At 34.3% G+C, this 14,069-nt stretch overlaps 3 protein-coding genes across 4 annotated transcripts; 2 read left to right on the forward strand and 1 right to left on the reverse strand.

Annotated features, from left to right (window-relative positions):
* The first annotated feature begins 1,273 nt into the window (after positions 1 to 1,273).
* LOC124924141 (F-box only protein 6) lies at positions 1,274 to 5,202 on the forward strand. The gene is made up of 2 exons (XM_047464217.1): positions 1,274 to 1,581; positions 3,661 to 5,202. The coding sequence occupies exons 1-2, from the start codon at positions 1,289 to 1,291 to the stop codon at positions 4,916 to 4,918; spliced, it is 1,551 nt and encodes a 516-aa protein (XP_047320173.1). The 5' UTR covers positions 1,274 to 1,288; the 3' UTR covers positions 4,919 to 5,202.
* A 683-nt stretch (positions 5,203 to 5,885) lies between these two features.
* Positions 5,886 to 7,293, forward strand: LOC124924142 (nuclear transport factor 2B-like). Its single transcript, XM_047464218.1, has 2 exons — positions 5,886 to 6,271; positions 6,982 to 7,293. The coding sequence occupies exons 1-2, from the start codon at positions 5,975 to 5,977 to the stop codon at positions 7,054 to 7,056; spliced, it is 372 nt and encodes a 123-aa protein (XP_047320174.1). The 5' UTR covers positions 5,886 to 5,974; the 3' UTR covers positions 7,057 to 7,293.
* A 2,788-nt stretch (positions 7,294 to 10,081) lies between these two features.
* On the reverse strand, positions 10,082 to 13,291 carry LOC124928163 (squamosa promoter-binding-like protein 13A). 2 transcript variants are annotated; one of them, XM_047468691.1, is made up of 4 exons: positions 12,970 to 13,291; positions 11,691 to 12,208; positions 11,002 to 11,141; positions 10,082 to 10,884 (listed from the first exon to the last, which is right to left on the reverse strand). In XM_047468691.1, the coding sequence occupies exons 2-4, from the start codon at positions 11,903 to 11,905 to the stop codon at positions 10,334 to 10,336; spliced, it is 906 nt and encodes a 301-aa protein (XP_047324647.1). In that variant the 5' UTR covers positions 11,906 to 12,208; positions 12,970 to 13,291; the 3' UTR covers positions 10,082 to 10,333. The 2 variants fall into 2 exon arrangements, with proteins under 2 accessions (XP_047324647.1, XP_047324646.1); XM_047468690.1 differs by having other exon boundaries at positions 10,082 to 10,887; positions 12,970 to 13,289.
* Positions 13,292 to 14,069: the final 778 nt, after the last annotated feature.

The following is a 14,069-nucleotide window of genomic DNA, read 5'->3' on the forward strand; positions in this document are numbered from 1 at the left end:
AGGAGAGCAACGTAGACTCATGATTGTGTTGATTTCAGAGCATATTATTTTCATAAAAAAATAATTAATTCCACAATGTTAAGAAATTAACCCCAAATATAATTTTTGTGACAAAGATGGCTCATTATTTGATATTATTCAAAACCCCAATTGTATATATATATTATGAGAATTATACATTATTTATTTAATCCACGCCACTTGCCATTGTTACCATACATCTATCTCATCATGTCTAGTCTAGGAGATGTAAATTGTGGACAATGTTATTATTTATTAAATGCTCTCGTTTGGTAAGCCTTGGTTTTATAACTAATTTTTCGTGAAATTTTATGTAGTACTATTATAATTTAAATTATTGTCCTCATAGGTGTTTTGATTTGAAGTTTAAAGCTAATTTTTAACATTGATTGATAGTAACCCATGTGGACTTTGTGTCGGTATTTTGATCCCAATTTAATTAAAATAAAAGATCAAATAGGAGGCTAGGGATAATACAAAAATTTGACTTTAAGAAAAAGGCAAGAAAAAATTGAGATTGATGGTGATTAATTAATATATTTAAAAATGTAGGAGTTGGGTTGTTGTTGTTGCATTACTTGGACGTTTGAGAAGATCATTCTTAGCAGTCAAGAGTCATGGATGTACAAACCTTACCTAACTACTAAAACCCATGAATTATCATTATTCTCAACATTTAAACCTAACTTAATTATTTGAAAAGATGGTGTGTTGAAAATTGGAGTTAGAAGTTAAAATTTACCAACTCGGATTATATAACCTATGTAGCTTATGGGTAGATCCGCCATCTATTATAAGTGGTCATATCTTTTCTATTATAGTCTATTTTTTCTTTAATCTAAGTGATTAAAGTTTTTAAATTTCATTTTATGGGTAAAAGTGTTTTTTTTTATCTTTTGATTTTAAGGAAATTTGACTCCAATAACATTTCATATATAAACACTTTTTTTCTGGGCTTTATGTCAATTTGGTAAAAAAATAAAGGGGTCCCAACCCATCTGTGAATCCTTTTTCCAAGACGAAAAAAGGAAAAGTTAAAGAATAAGGGTGCGGACCACATGTAAATTGAAAGTAGAGGGACTTGTGTACAATTTCGAAACAACAAACATGAGTATTATTATTATTAGGTTTACACTTTCCTATTCCATATACATATGGTCTTAATGATTAAAGATTCATATTGTATTTTCAAATAATTAATATATGTATAAGAGTAAAATTATGAAATGATAAGTTAAATTTAGATCCATTAAATAAAATGATTTAGATGGTTAAAAGGCAAAGTCGACGTGGAAAAGGAAGAGTGGGTAACTGGAGAAAGAAACGCACACGGACGGGAGAAGAGAGAGAGAGAGAGAGAGAGAGAGAGAGAAGAAGAAGAAGAAGGAAGAAGAAGAAAAGGGAAGGTCACACTGGCTTCGATTGGGGCATGGAAGAGCTGGCCATGCTGAGGCAGTTCATCGCTGAAGCACAGGAACTTTCCGAAATCTACGGTTACGCCGTCTCATCTTACAATCTTCATCTTCAACCGCCTCCGCTTCCGCCTCCTCTATACGACAGGTCTCTCTTTCGATTCTTATTCTCAATATCTATTTCTTTTCTTGTCTGATTTTGTCTGTCTGTCTGTCTCTGTGTATTCCAAGGGGGTTTACTGTGTAAGCTCTACTAATTGCTGTTACTCGATCGTCTAGTTATTCTCGTTTCTTAATTTACTATTCTTCATTTGTGATTTAATTGGATTTGTCTTTGTTTGTTTGTTTTTTGTAATTTTGAATCAATGAACACTATTGAATGTGAAAACGATTCATTGTTTTAATTGGGAAATAGAGCGTCTAGCTCATTTTTCTTCTTTATTTCTTCTGGATCACTAGAATGTATATATGTATGCTCATCTTATTGCTTCCTCTTAGCAGCCAACGTCTGTTTCTTTTCAATACACATTTTCCAACTTGATTTCTCTTGTGTTTCTCACTTCTTTAACTGATTTAGGAATTATTGCCCTAGTTCTCAAAATTAGTAGATTCTTGGGATGAGAAAAGGAGGTCTATGATTTAGTTGGTACTCGCTGATCATTGATTTGTTCAATGATCTTATGTGATTGCTCGAGAATGTTTGACAATTTGAAAAGAATGTTTTAAATTGGTGGATATCTGCTGTTTTTCTCTTTCATATTTATAAAATCTATATATATATATGCATCAATGGTAAATGCTATTTGTTCAGACTTGTAGTTCAAGCGAAAATTGTCTAAATGATAAGTGGACATATGTCAAAACTCTTACATACCCATTAGCTTGTTTGGCTTGCAATTGGGTTTGACAAGAGGGTGACCAAGGCTTGTGCTTTGGTGTCTGATCTTCTTTCTAGTACTTGTTAGGTTGTGTTTCATTGTGGTGTAATTTTGTGCAGAGTGACCTTCCATATCTTGTGAAATTGTGGTTTCTCTTATGGGCTCTATATAGTTTATTAAAATCTCTATGTTGATCTTAATTATTATGGATCTTAACAGAGTTCTCAGATGTTAATTCATTATTGGTTATGTTATAGTGTATTTTCTTTGCTTCAGACTCATCATATGTTAAAGAAGTACGTGTTATTTAGGATAGAGACAATAGATATTGAAGTCTTCTGCTGTCCATTTCTCCTCCCTAATCCAATCTCTAAGGGTTTGTGAAATGTCAATGTACTCGTATATCTGTTTATTGTTCATGATGGTAGATGTTGTCTTTACCCATCCATGGCAGCTCAAGGGGTAAGAGTGTTGAACTAAGTGGCTGAGGTCTATATTGTTGTGTTAGTCACTTCCAGAAAAAAATGAAGAAGATAGTAGCTGTTGTCTATATTGGTGGCTTTGGGATATATATAGTGACCGTTGTGCTTTTAGATAGCTCCTCCAGAAAAAAAATCCTGGTGTAGAAAAAGAAGACGATAGTAGCTTTTGTATATATTGGGGGCTTTGGATATATAGTGACCGTCTTGCTTTTAGATAGTTCCTCATATGAGTTGTTTCAACACCAATGAGCCTGTTATCATATTAAGTTGCATGTCTCTCTTCAACTTGCATCTGGAATGCTTATCCTGTCTAACCAGATAGACATAGGCTATCACCATTAAATATGACTTTTTTGATAAGCTAGTACTTCATGAGATTGTTCATTCTATAAAACATCTAAACCTCAGATCTTAAGAATCTGTTTCCAACAGAGCCATTCTTGTGAAGCTATCTTGGTTCTTGGAATGAGTTAGTATTGTCCAATTCTCTTTACTACTCTCTGCAACAAACCAGACAAGAGCGCCACTATAGAGCAGAATCAACTCTGTTTACTATGTGTTTTTATGTCAACTGATTTTTTTTGCATTACCCTCCTTGTGTTCCCTTCAAGAACCTTCTTGAAAGTTGTCCTTTTGTATGATCACAACCACAAGAGGACCAAAAAGATCTTAACTACAGCAACAATTTGACTTGAAACCTATAATCTGCAGTTGTCTCATGGTATTGAAACACTATGCATTCTCTTAACTATAGCAACAATGTGATTTGCTTGTGGTGCAATTGATACTTGATGTGACAATGTCTTAACAAGCTCTACTTAAAATGCCCAAATGATCTAAATTTGCTTTTTGTTATGCTCTATGCAGATGGTGCTTCGCCAAACCGAATAATGGCACTGCAGATGACAGTGACTTTAGTTTCATAATGCAGAATCATCCAAAGCCTGCAACTTTTGAAATGTTGGAACCGTGGAAGCCTGCACCTACCAAAAAATCTAAGAAGGAACGGAGCAAGGGAAGATCACAGATTATCAGTAGTTCAACTAATGGCATGGATCCTGCGATCTGGAAAGAATTCCCTGAAGACCTCTTTGAAGCTGTTGTTGCAAGACTCCCTACTGCCACATTCTGTCGATTTCGTTCCGTTTGCCAAAAATGGAATTCATTGCTGAATTCTCATAGTTTCTCGCAACAATATGATCAAATTCAGCCAACATTGCCTTGGTTTTACACAATCACCCATGATTGTTTGGTTTCAGGAGCCATGTACGATCCTTCCTCGAAAAAATGGTACCATCCTCCCCTTCCTGTATTCCAAAAGAAGGTAATCATCTTGCCAGTAGCTTCTGCAGGTGGTCTCATCTGTTTTGTGGATATTGGACATAAGAGCTTCTATTTATTCAACCCGCTCACTGGATCCTTGAAGGAACTACCTGCTAGATCTTCTATCAGGGTATGGTCTCGAATTGCAGTGGGCATGACATTAAACGGGAAAACAACAAAGGAAGGTTATAAGATCCTGTGGTTGTGTTGTGATGGGGTTTACGAAGTGTACGACTCCATAAAGAACTCGTGGGATAGGCCCGGAACAATGCCGTCAAGTGTTAAACTGCCTTTATCCTTGAATTTTAAGTCGCAGGCTGTTTGTGTAGAGGGTTGTGTTTACTTCATGCGATCGGAGCCTGATGGAATAGTGTCGTATGATATGAGAAGTGGTGTGTGGAAGCAGTTTCTATCCCCATCCCCAAATGATCGATTGAGCGATCAAGCACTTGCGGAGTGTGGGGGGAAAATCATGCTTGTTGGTTTGCTTACAAAGAACGCAGTGACATGCGTTTGTGTGTGGGAGCTGCAGAAGATGACTCTTCTGTGGAAGGAGGTTGACAGAATGCCAAACGAATGGTGCTTGGAATTTTACGGAAAGCACCTTAAGATGAGTTGCTTAGGTAACAAAGGCCTGCTCTTGCTCTCGTTGAAGTCGAGACAAGTTTACCGCCTTGTTACTTACGATATCCTAAAGAAAGAATGGTTGAAAGTTCCGGGGTGTGCATTACCACATGGCAGGAAACGTCATTGGATGGCTTGTGGCACTGCCTTTCATCCCTGTATTACTGCTTCAGCCTAATCGCTCTTTCTTTCTTTCATTTTCTTTTCTTTTCTTTTTTTCATGCATTTGTGAGGAGAGGCTAGACATCTTCGAAGGTGTGGTTAGCTTACATGGTGTTGATGTTCAGCCCAAACTTTTCTACTACCTGCTGCTGCATTACTGATAATCTTGCTTGCTTGTTTTCATCTTTTGAGTACAAATTTTATGACTTTTTCTTTTATTTAGAAAGATTTAATGTATGTTTGCTTATTCATGAGATCTTACTTAAGTATTCATATGGGATTAGTTATGGTTCATAAGGGTCTCCTTTTCATTTATGTTTTGTATTGATTTAAATTAGAAAATAAAATAAGAGTATTTTAATATTTTATAACCCATTAGAGTAGTTTAAATAACAAAATGATTTTTATTTAAAACTTTTAAATTGAAGTTGAGATGATTGTTTTGGGGTATGTTATATATATTTTTTTATTGGATGAATTTTTTATATCAAACTGATCATATATTTTCAATAAAAATAAAATATTTATTTGAATTATATTATTAAAAAATATTGTTATATTTAATATTTAAATTTAATAAAAATAAGAATAAGTTAATACAATAATTTAATTAATGAAGTTATATTCTATTCATGCAAAAATAAGTTATTTAAATAAATAATCAGCTGTTTAGAAAAATAAAACAAGATTTAATATTATTATTTAAGTTTCTCATTTCTTCAATAAACTTATTTAATATCAATAATTTAATTAATGAAGTTATAGTAATGATAAAAAAATAAGTTATTTAAAAAAAATTAAATATATAATCAGGTGTTTAGAAGAAAATAAAATAAAAAAAGATAATTAGGTTTTCAATGTAAAATTTACAATTTAATGATAAGAAAAAAAACTAAGCAGGTGGTAGGTTTGTTTTTACGTTTGTACCCTTTTTATTACATTATTATTTTTTATTTTCAGTCTTCTCCCTCAATCAGTCAGCGTAAAATCTCCAGCGTTAGCTCTAAGCTAAGAGAGAGAGAGAAGCAGAGAAGAGACGGACGGTAGTGTCGAAGGCGTTCCACAGCGGAGAATGGATCCAGATGCGGTTGCAAAGGCGTTTGTCGATCACTACTACTCGACATTCGATACGAATCGACCGGCCCTTGCTAATCTATACCAGGATTCATCGATGTTGACGTTCGAAGGCCAGAAGATCCAAGGCTCTCCGGGAATCGTCGCCAAGCTCACTGGCCTTCCCTTTCAGCAGTGTCAACATAGCATTACCACCGTCGATTGCCAGCCTTCCGGTCCTAGTGGCGGCGTGCTCGTTTTTGTCAGCGGCAATCTCCAACTCGCTGGCGAACAGCACGCTCTTAAGTTCAGCCAGGTATGTACAATCAAACCTCAAACGCATAACTAAGTTAAGACGTTTGACCTTAATTTGTTACTTAATGTTGTTGAAATGGCTTGAAAATGGATGATTCTTGTGCGGTGATATTATAGAAATAGATCTGACAAAATACATGCTTGTTTATTATCTGAGGATCTAGTCTCCAGGTATTTGACAATTTCTATTGTGAAATCGAGCTGAAAACCGTCACTGGCTATTTAGTTCTAAATATTCATGTTCTTAGATTTGTTGTTACAAATCCTTATAAGTGACATATAGTCGAATGCCTTGAGATCGTTCCTATTAACCAATCATGACTGCTGGCCATTCATTCATTCATTCATGACCTGTTATGGTTGATTATTCATTGCTATTGAGTATATTAGTTATGGTTGATTGTTGTATAAATATAGATATGCCTTTAGTTTAGTGGTAGTAGATATAGCTTCTCATGCACATCTATTATTGATTAGAGATTAACACAAACTTAATAATAATCCCTTTCTATATACTACTTGACTTAGCATCATCAGTTATGGTAGCTTTTCACTTTGCTTCTTCAATTATGGTATGTCAGTTAGATCTAAATAAATGATGTCAGTGCTGTAGTATGTATATATAGAAGAAGTTGCAGTTTCTTTACTTTGTTGATCTTTGCAATTGAAGTTACATATAAATAGCTACCTTGTGTTTTTGTGATATACCAGATGTTTCATCTTATGCCAACACCCCAGGGAAGCTTTTTCGTTTTCAATGACATTTTCCGTCTCAACTATGCATAAGAAGAGCTATAATAATAATGTGAATTTGAAGTTGGGACATTGTTGTGTTTGGGTGGGGGGTGGGTGAATTCATCATGAAAGAAGACTTATATTCTTGCATCTCCATTTTGATTTCATTTTGATTTCATTTTTTGTTGTTGCAGCTATCAATCAATCAATCTTCTTGTTGTGTGATATTTGTTTATGTTGTAAACAGTGAATATTTTCCTTGTGTGAATGGAATTAGGAATGCAAGTAGTAAATTGTCTAGTACTAGTACAATAGAATAGAATAGATACATATATGTCTTCCTTCCATTACAACAACAACAACAACATAGAAGAAGAAGAAGAAATACTTACTTAGTCAATCAATCATTCATCATCTTCTTCTTGTTCATTTTTAAGATCAAAAACTGGCAATTCGTTGAGTATTGATTGGGGGGCCTGTATAGTTTTGTTTAATCCGAAGAATTGTGAAATGGATCTGAAAGGGTGAGTTATGGCATCTCTAAGTTTGAAAATCATAGAAACCTCAGAAAGCTGCCATGTGAGAGTAAGAACAATCATGGCAGAAAGGAGGCAGTGAGTAATGAAGTTCTGCTTCTTCAGCTTCCCAAGCTCCCTGATTATAATCTCATCATTTCTATTTCTATTTCTTTCCATTCCACCATCCTCATTCTTCTTCTCATCCTCCCTCAAATTCTCAAACTGTTATATGAGTTTTACCAAAGGCAGCAAATTTCAATACAAGTTCCAAAACCCTAGCTAGAAGCTGTATGTAGTAGGTGGGTGGATTAAAGAAATTGAATTTATACCTTAGAAAGCAAGTCTTCATCGGAGGAAATCTTCTTCAGTCGTTGGTCTCCCATCTTTACTAGACCTTCTGCGTTCTTGGACTCCCTCTCTCTCTCTCTCTCTCTCTCTCTTCTCCATATTCCATTTATACAGAGTGGTCTATGAACCGCTTGGAAAGTTTGTTTAGCCACGTATTTTCTTCTCTTTTTTTTTGACATTCTATTAGCCTTTTTTTTTTTTTATTAATTATTTAAATATTGTAATAATTGCATCATCAAATTGTATCCTCCACCACGAATAATCTTGTGGTTGTTAAATATATTTTGAAATTTAATTTAAGCTTTTTATAAGTATTAAGAATTATTTATATGAAATTTTAAATACTTCACACTTAAACCAAGTGATTAGATTTCATTCAACTCAAATAAACTTCTAGACATGTTTGATGAAGTTCACATCACCATTTAAGAAACATTTAATAGAAGAAGTGAGTTGAGGTCTTCTTCTATTGAAGTCCGCAAAATTGATTAATTGAAGCATTCTACAAAATCATTGAAACAATGTAAATTTAAGTCAATTTTCTTCTTCTTCCTTCTTTTTTTGATGACGTTCTTCACATTCTTGCAAGTTTCTTCTTTTCTATCACGGTTTCATATTTTTTATACTTGCATGAACCCACGCTCTTCTTTAGAAACCATAATGAGGATTTATAAACAAAAATTTAATAACAAAACTGGTTACTACATTCAGAAGAATCGGAATCGGACATAATAAATGGGGACTTGTGACCTACAATCTCATCTCGGTGGATAATAATAATCCAATTGTTTTCGGGGAGCTAACTGACAAAATAAAATTTTCAGTTTTGCCTGAGTAGATCTTAAATGTTTATATTAGAATTTGATTAGGAGATTTCAAAAAATGAAAACTGGGACCTTCCGAATGTAGATCTTAAATGTTTATATTAGAATTTGATTTGGAGATTTAGAAAATGAAAACTGGGTTTGAAATGATTCAAAAATTTCGATAAAAAAAAAGGGTTTTGAAAATGAAAGCTTAGGCAAAGATAATTTTCGTTTATTTATAATAAATATTATATTATTTATCAATTTTGTATATATAGACGCAATATTTTTAGTATGATTCTACAAAGGTAACTGATATTTAGGTTTATGCATCTGCCAGTGAAATTTGAGATGTTCATTCTTCAACTTAGTTAGTGAAGTAGGCCTAACTTTCTTATTTTAATCATCATTTTTGCTATACAATCCTCTTTTAATTTAATTCATTTAAAAATATATTACACATACTAAATATTATTCCATAAAGATTGAGGTGAAATGAGAATTGTCTCTATCGATTTAGGCTTATGCATCTTTATGGTGAAATTTGATAAGTTAATTTTTCACACTAGTTAGTGAAGTATAAGCCTCACTTTCTTAATATTTTAATAATTAGTTTTGCTATACACCCTCTTTTAATTCATTTAAAAAGACATTCCATTACCAGTATTGAATAGTGTTTAAGACTTTATATGAACAAGTTGTTAAAAGTCGATGTCGCAATAACTCCATTAATACAAAGGAAATAAAGATATGATTGAATTGATGTAACTTTGAAGATAAATATTAGACATATGTTAGGTGGGATTTTACCTATTATGATTCCTGAAGAGCTTTTCCATTGACATATTAGGAAAGGCACATGTCATGTTTGAACTGTTTCAGGTTTCATCTGATCGACATTGATGGCAGAATGCTTCTCTCCTTCTATTTTAAGGACTTTCTTTTATGCCCAAAGTAAGTAATTCGTAATATAAATATCAACACTGTCCCATCTCGGAAAAACTTCGGGCCAAAAACCATCCCAAACGGGATGATTCATATTGGGAAATCAAACAGTTGATTGAAATTTACATTATATTCATCAACTACATTACATGGAAATACAAATTTGTAGTAAATGGAAATGATCCAAAATATTTACTTTTTTTTTAAATCATGGTAAACACAAATACACGTTAATTTACTATTGTAGAAATCAGAAGACATGGGTAAACCTGAAAGCTCGCAGTTCTAGTTGTTTTCTCCAGATGCACAAGCATTCAATACCATTGTGCAGACGAGGTTATATAACTGACACGGGCTAAAGACAAACGGTCATCTTCATCGACACACCAGACATTATTAAGTAATTAGCCTGTCAAAATCATCATAACTTTGAGCAAAATAATAATAGATCAAACCATATACATACAAACAAATCCCATAATTTGATTAGTTCAAAATAGAGCTTTGAATTGAATAAAGTTGGGAAAATAGCATCCAACATGGAACTGAGGTGGATACACAACAATAATACAAAGTTAAACCGACTCTTTCTTGCTTGCCGTTGATCATAAATGACTGACTGCTCGCTCAACCATCTGAAACCTTTTTTTTCTTTCTTTTCAAAACCGACAAAATATCAAATGGGAGCTAACTTTCTAACACACAACCCTTCTACCATCTGAAGGACAGTGTATTATTGTTATTGGGTTCATCTTCACCATCCTCAAACATCATCATCATCCCTGGGCAATGAGAATTTTCGTTGTTGTTGTTGTTCCTCCTATCGTTCACCAACACTTGAGAACTGTTATTATCCTCAATTCCTTGAGAGTATGAACAATGGCTGAGATTTCCAAAATTCGGATCATTCATCAAGGAAATGGGATTTGTGTGCATCATCAGGCCCATCTCACGGTTAGTGGTGGTGGTTTCAGCTCGTGCAGATGACAGAAGAGAGAGAGCACAATCGGAATCCAGCATCTGATGATGATGATGATGACTCAGTCTGTTGTTATTTCCTGACATAGAAAGATGAGCCGCCATTGGAGGAATGTTTGGCAGAGGATTAATATCATCATCTCCTCCACCTTGCAGAATTTGGAAACCGTTTCCACCCTCAATGTAGTTATTATTGACATTCTGCAAGCTGTAATCAACTCCCGTCGCCCAAGATGATGTTGGAAACGCTCCTGGATTGCTGAACGACAGTATTGTAGGACCTGCTGCTATATATATATAACAGAAAGAAAAACAAAACAGAACACATCTTTTCTTCTTCATTTAACCTTATTTAAACTACCTTTTCAACTAATTAATTAATGACAGAGAGTGCAAAAAACCTTGCTGATTGTAAGAAAACCTTCCGCTGCTGTTTCTTGATAGAGACTCCGGCTGAGACTTTCTTCTGCGTCGATTGTGCCCATCTAATCTCTTCCTGCAGCTTCTTTTACCCTCATCAAACTCTTCCAATGAATGAAACCTGAAACAAACAAACAAAATGTAACTTTTGTTTGTTATGCTGAAACAACAATCATGATCCAAATCCTTCAAAGAGCATATATAAAGAAAAGATGACCAAAATTGCCAATCAAATCAAAGAGGATATGTTTATATAATAAATAAACAGGTCTGAACATTCTACCTCATTAGTAACTTGAAAGCTTGACATACCACAGTTGCAGTACATCTATCTCCATGACATATATAGAACTTGATCAATAACAATTGCATTTGGAGTTGCAACCAGTTTATCAAAGAGGCTTTAGAAAGAAAGAAAAATCACTTTGTAAATCAAGTTACTTTTTCCTATGTACAATCAAAATCCATAACCATCTTAAGCTCTAACAAACGCGGGTTTGTGCAAAATTGGAGATCTACAAACAAACAGTAAATGGATTTGCTTATGAGAATTTTAAGTTAAGCCGATCGATTCTCAATTAACTTCTATTCATTTCTAATGATAAAATAAACACAATCCCGGTTCCTTTTTTCCAGCTGAAGAGGATCAAAATGAGTGGGGAAAGCTTACCGGCTGCACTGCTGACAGAAGCGTTGTTCCCGACCTCCGATTGAAACTCTAGCTGTTTTAGAATGAAGCTCGCAAACTTTGTGTCTTCTGTGGTATTCCCTGCATTGACTAAGGTCAGAATTGCAGCCATCAACCAAGCATTGAACAATCTGGTTAATAACAGCAGCAGGTGCTTTGGCTTTCTTTGATATTCCAGACGACGAAGATGGCTCCATCAGACGCAGACTTCTCCAAAAAACTGTTGGCCTTAATTGGGGTGTATACTCAGATTCAAGTCCACCAGTCTTTCCTAAAGCAGAAAGGTATCTCCCTCTTTTCTTTTTGTTAGTCCCGTTTTAACAAAGCAAGCCAATTGGAATTCAAAGAAGCACTCTCCACTCTCCAGCTCAGCCAAAGCCTTTTTAACTTTGTCTTGAGCCCACAAAATTTCTTTCAAGTTCCCATATTCTTCTGCTTGCCCATTGTCAAACTTTTTAGTAAACAAGCTCCTCCACTTATTGCTCCAAATACTACTGTTTCTAAGGATAAAAATATATAAAGAGAGTAAATCCTGCTGTAAATTTAAACAGTTCACAAAGAATATGTATATTTGCTTTTGTCAACAGCATATAAAAGACCAATAAAATCTACAGTATGATGATATCAAGAAGAATGGAACTTTTTTAGCCACAATTCAAGATGAAAGAACCAAGGATGCATACAAAATTGCATTTTACAGATGACAAAGAAACACTCTTGGAACCTCCTAGAAATTAATTGTCCAATAATGGTCAGATAAATCAATTATTTTTACAGCACCATACTGTTTCTCATCTGCGTTTAGATCTAAGAAATTTTCCTTTTCAGGTCAACATATCAAATAAATAAATTGGAAGATAACTCTAGGGGGCCACAAATTTTAGACGAATATAAATACTATAATTGAAGTTTAGTTTCCACTGTTGAGCAAAGGAAATTCATTAGTCTTATTAGATCTCTCCCTTCCACCCACTTTTCTCCCAAACTACCACAAGACAAGACGAAACATGGCAGAATGATCATCATGGAAGACGGAAACAGTTCAAAGCTCTTGTTTAACTCCCCAAATAACAGGGTGCAAATTGTCTGACCCAACTTTTGTCCATTAAAGATGAGTAAAAAAACAAAAGCAAAAAAAGTTGTTTCAACTGTCCCAAAGCATCAAGAAAACATGCAATTCTGTCCTTTCCATCAAGAAATCATCATAAACGAGGATTGAGAAAAGCCAGTAAAATTGGAAGAAGAGTACTGATTATTATACCTTACAAAACTCAATCCACAGCATCGCAAAGGGCATAGGCATTTTGTTAAGATCTAAGCAAAGTAAAGAGAACCCTCCATCCGAAAGAGACGAGAGAGAAAGTGAGAGATTTAGACAAAGATGACTATTGACACAGTGAAATACATATAATAGTGGCGTACGTAAAGCATGCATAAGAGGAATACACAAAAAAAAATGGAAAGGGACAGGAACAGCGAGAGTACTTAGAACTCATCAAGGGCAGAAAAGGGTAAAGAGAAAGAGAAGGAAAAGACCCTACAAATTAAACCTTGAGCTCTCAGAGCCGTCCGTTCTCTGACAGGGATTCCCATTACTAGAAAGATCATTAGGCCGATAGCCAACTAAAAAGACTATGGCTTGTTCCTAGATGAAGAAGTTTTCTCTTTTACCCTTGATGGAAAAAGGTACAAGTAAATCCAGAGGAAGATAACCATGGATGACTCATTTTACTGTTACTGTGTTGAAGGTCAAAGCTACCGAGACCTTCTTTCAAAATAACTATTGATAAAGTATGATTTCTAGCACAAAAAGTATCCTACATATTTTATTTAAATATATTGGGGTATCACTATTGATCTTTTTAACTGAATTATGAATATTGTATCCAGTTTTTCTACTTTAAACGTCATGTTGTTTATGTTCTTCAGGTGTTGTAGATGTTGCTATTGTTTATTATTTAATGAAAATTATTGAGTTATGTAAATAAATAAGTAAATTGTAGCAGGTAAAAGAAATTAAGGGGGATTGGCAACAAAAAAGATCAATTGAATCAATTCAGATAGCCAAGGAGATCTCAGATTCGAGCAATTTTGGTAGCCTTTCATAATTACACAAGTCATTTTGATGGAAAAACTTGAAAATGAGAGATTAAAAACTGGATAAGACATTCTCGTTCTAAGTTCGAAACCATATTGTCGTTGTCAAAAGGAAACTCTGAAACATTGTATGCCTCTTGTTCTGGAAGATTATTCTATTAGTTTCTAGGGAGATAATTTACTACATTATTAACGGGATCTTAGACCACTTTTTATAGGTCTCAATATTCAACAAGATCCAACTAATTTACCCGACAATTATAC

This window comes from Impatiens glandulifera, chromosome 2, assembly GCF_907164915.1.
Source record: "Impatiens glandulifera chromosome 2, dImpGla2.1, whole genome shotgun sequence".
Classification (NCBI taxonomy): domain Eukaryota; kingdom Viridiplantae; phylum Streptophyta; class Magnoliopsida; order Ericales; family Balsaminaceae; genus Impatiens; species Impatiens glandulifera.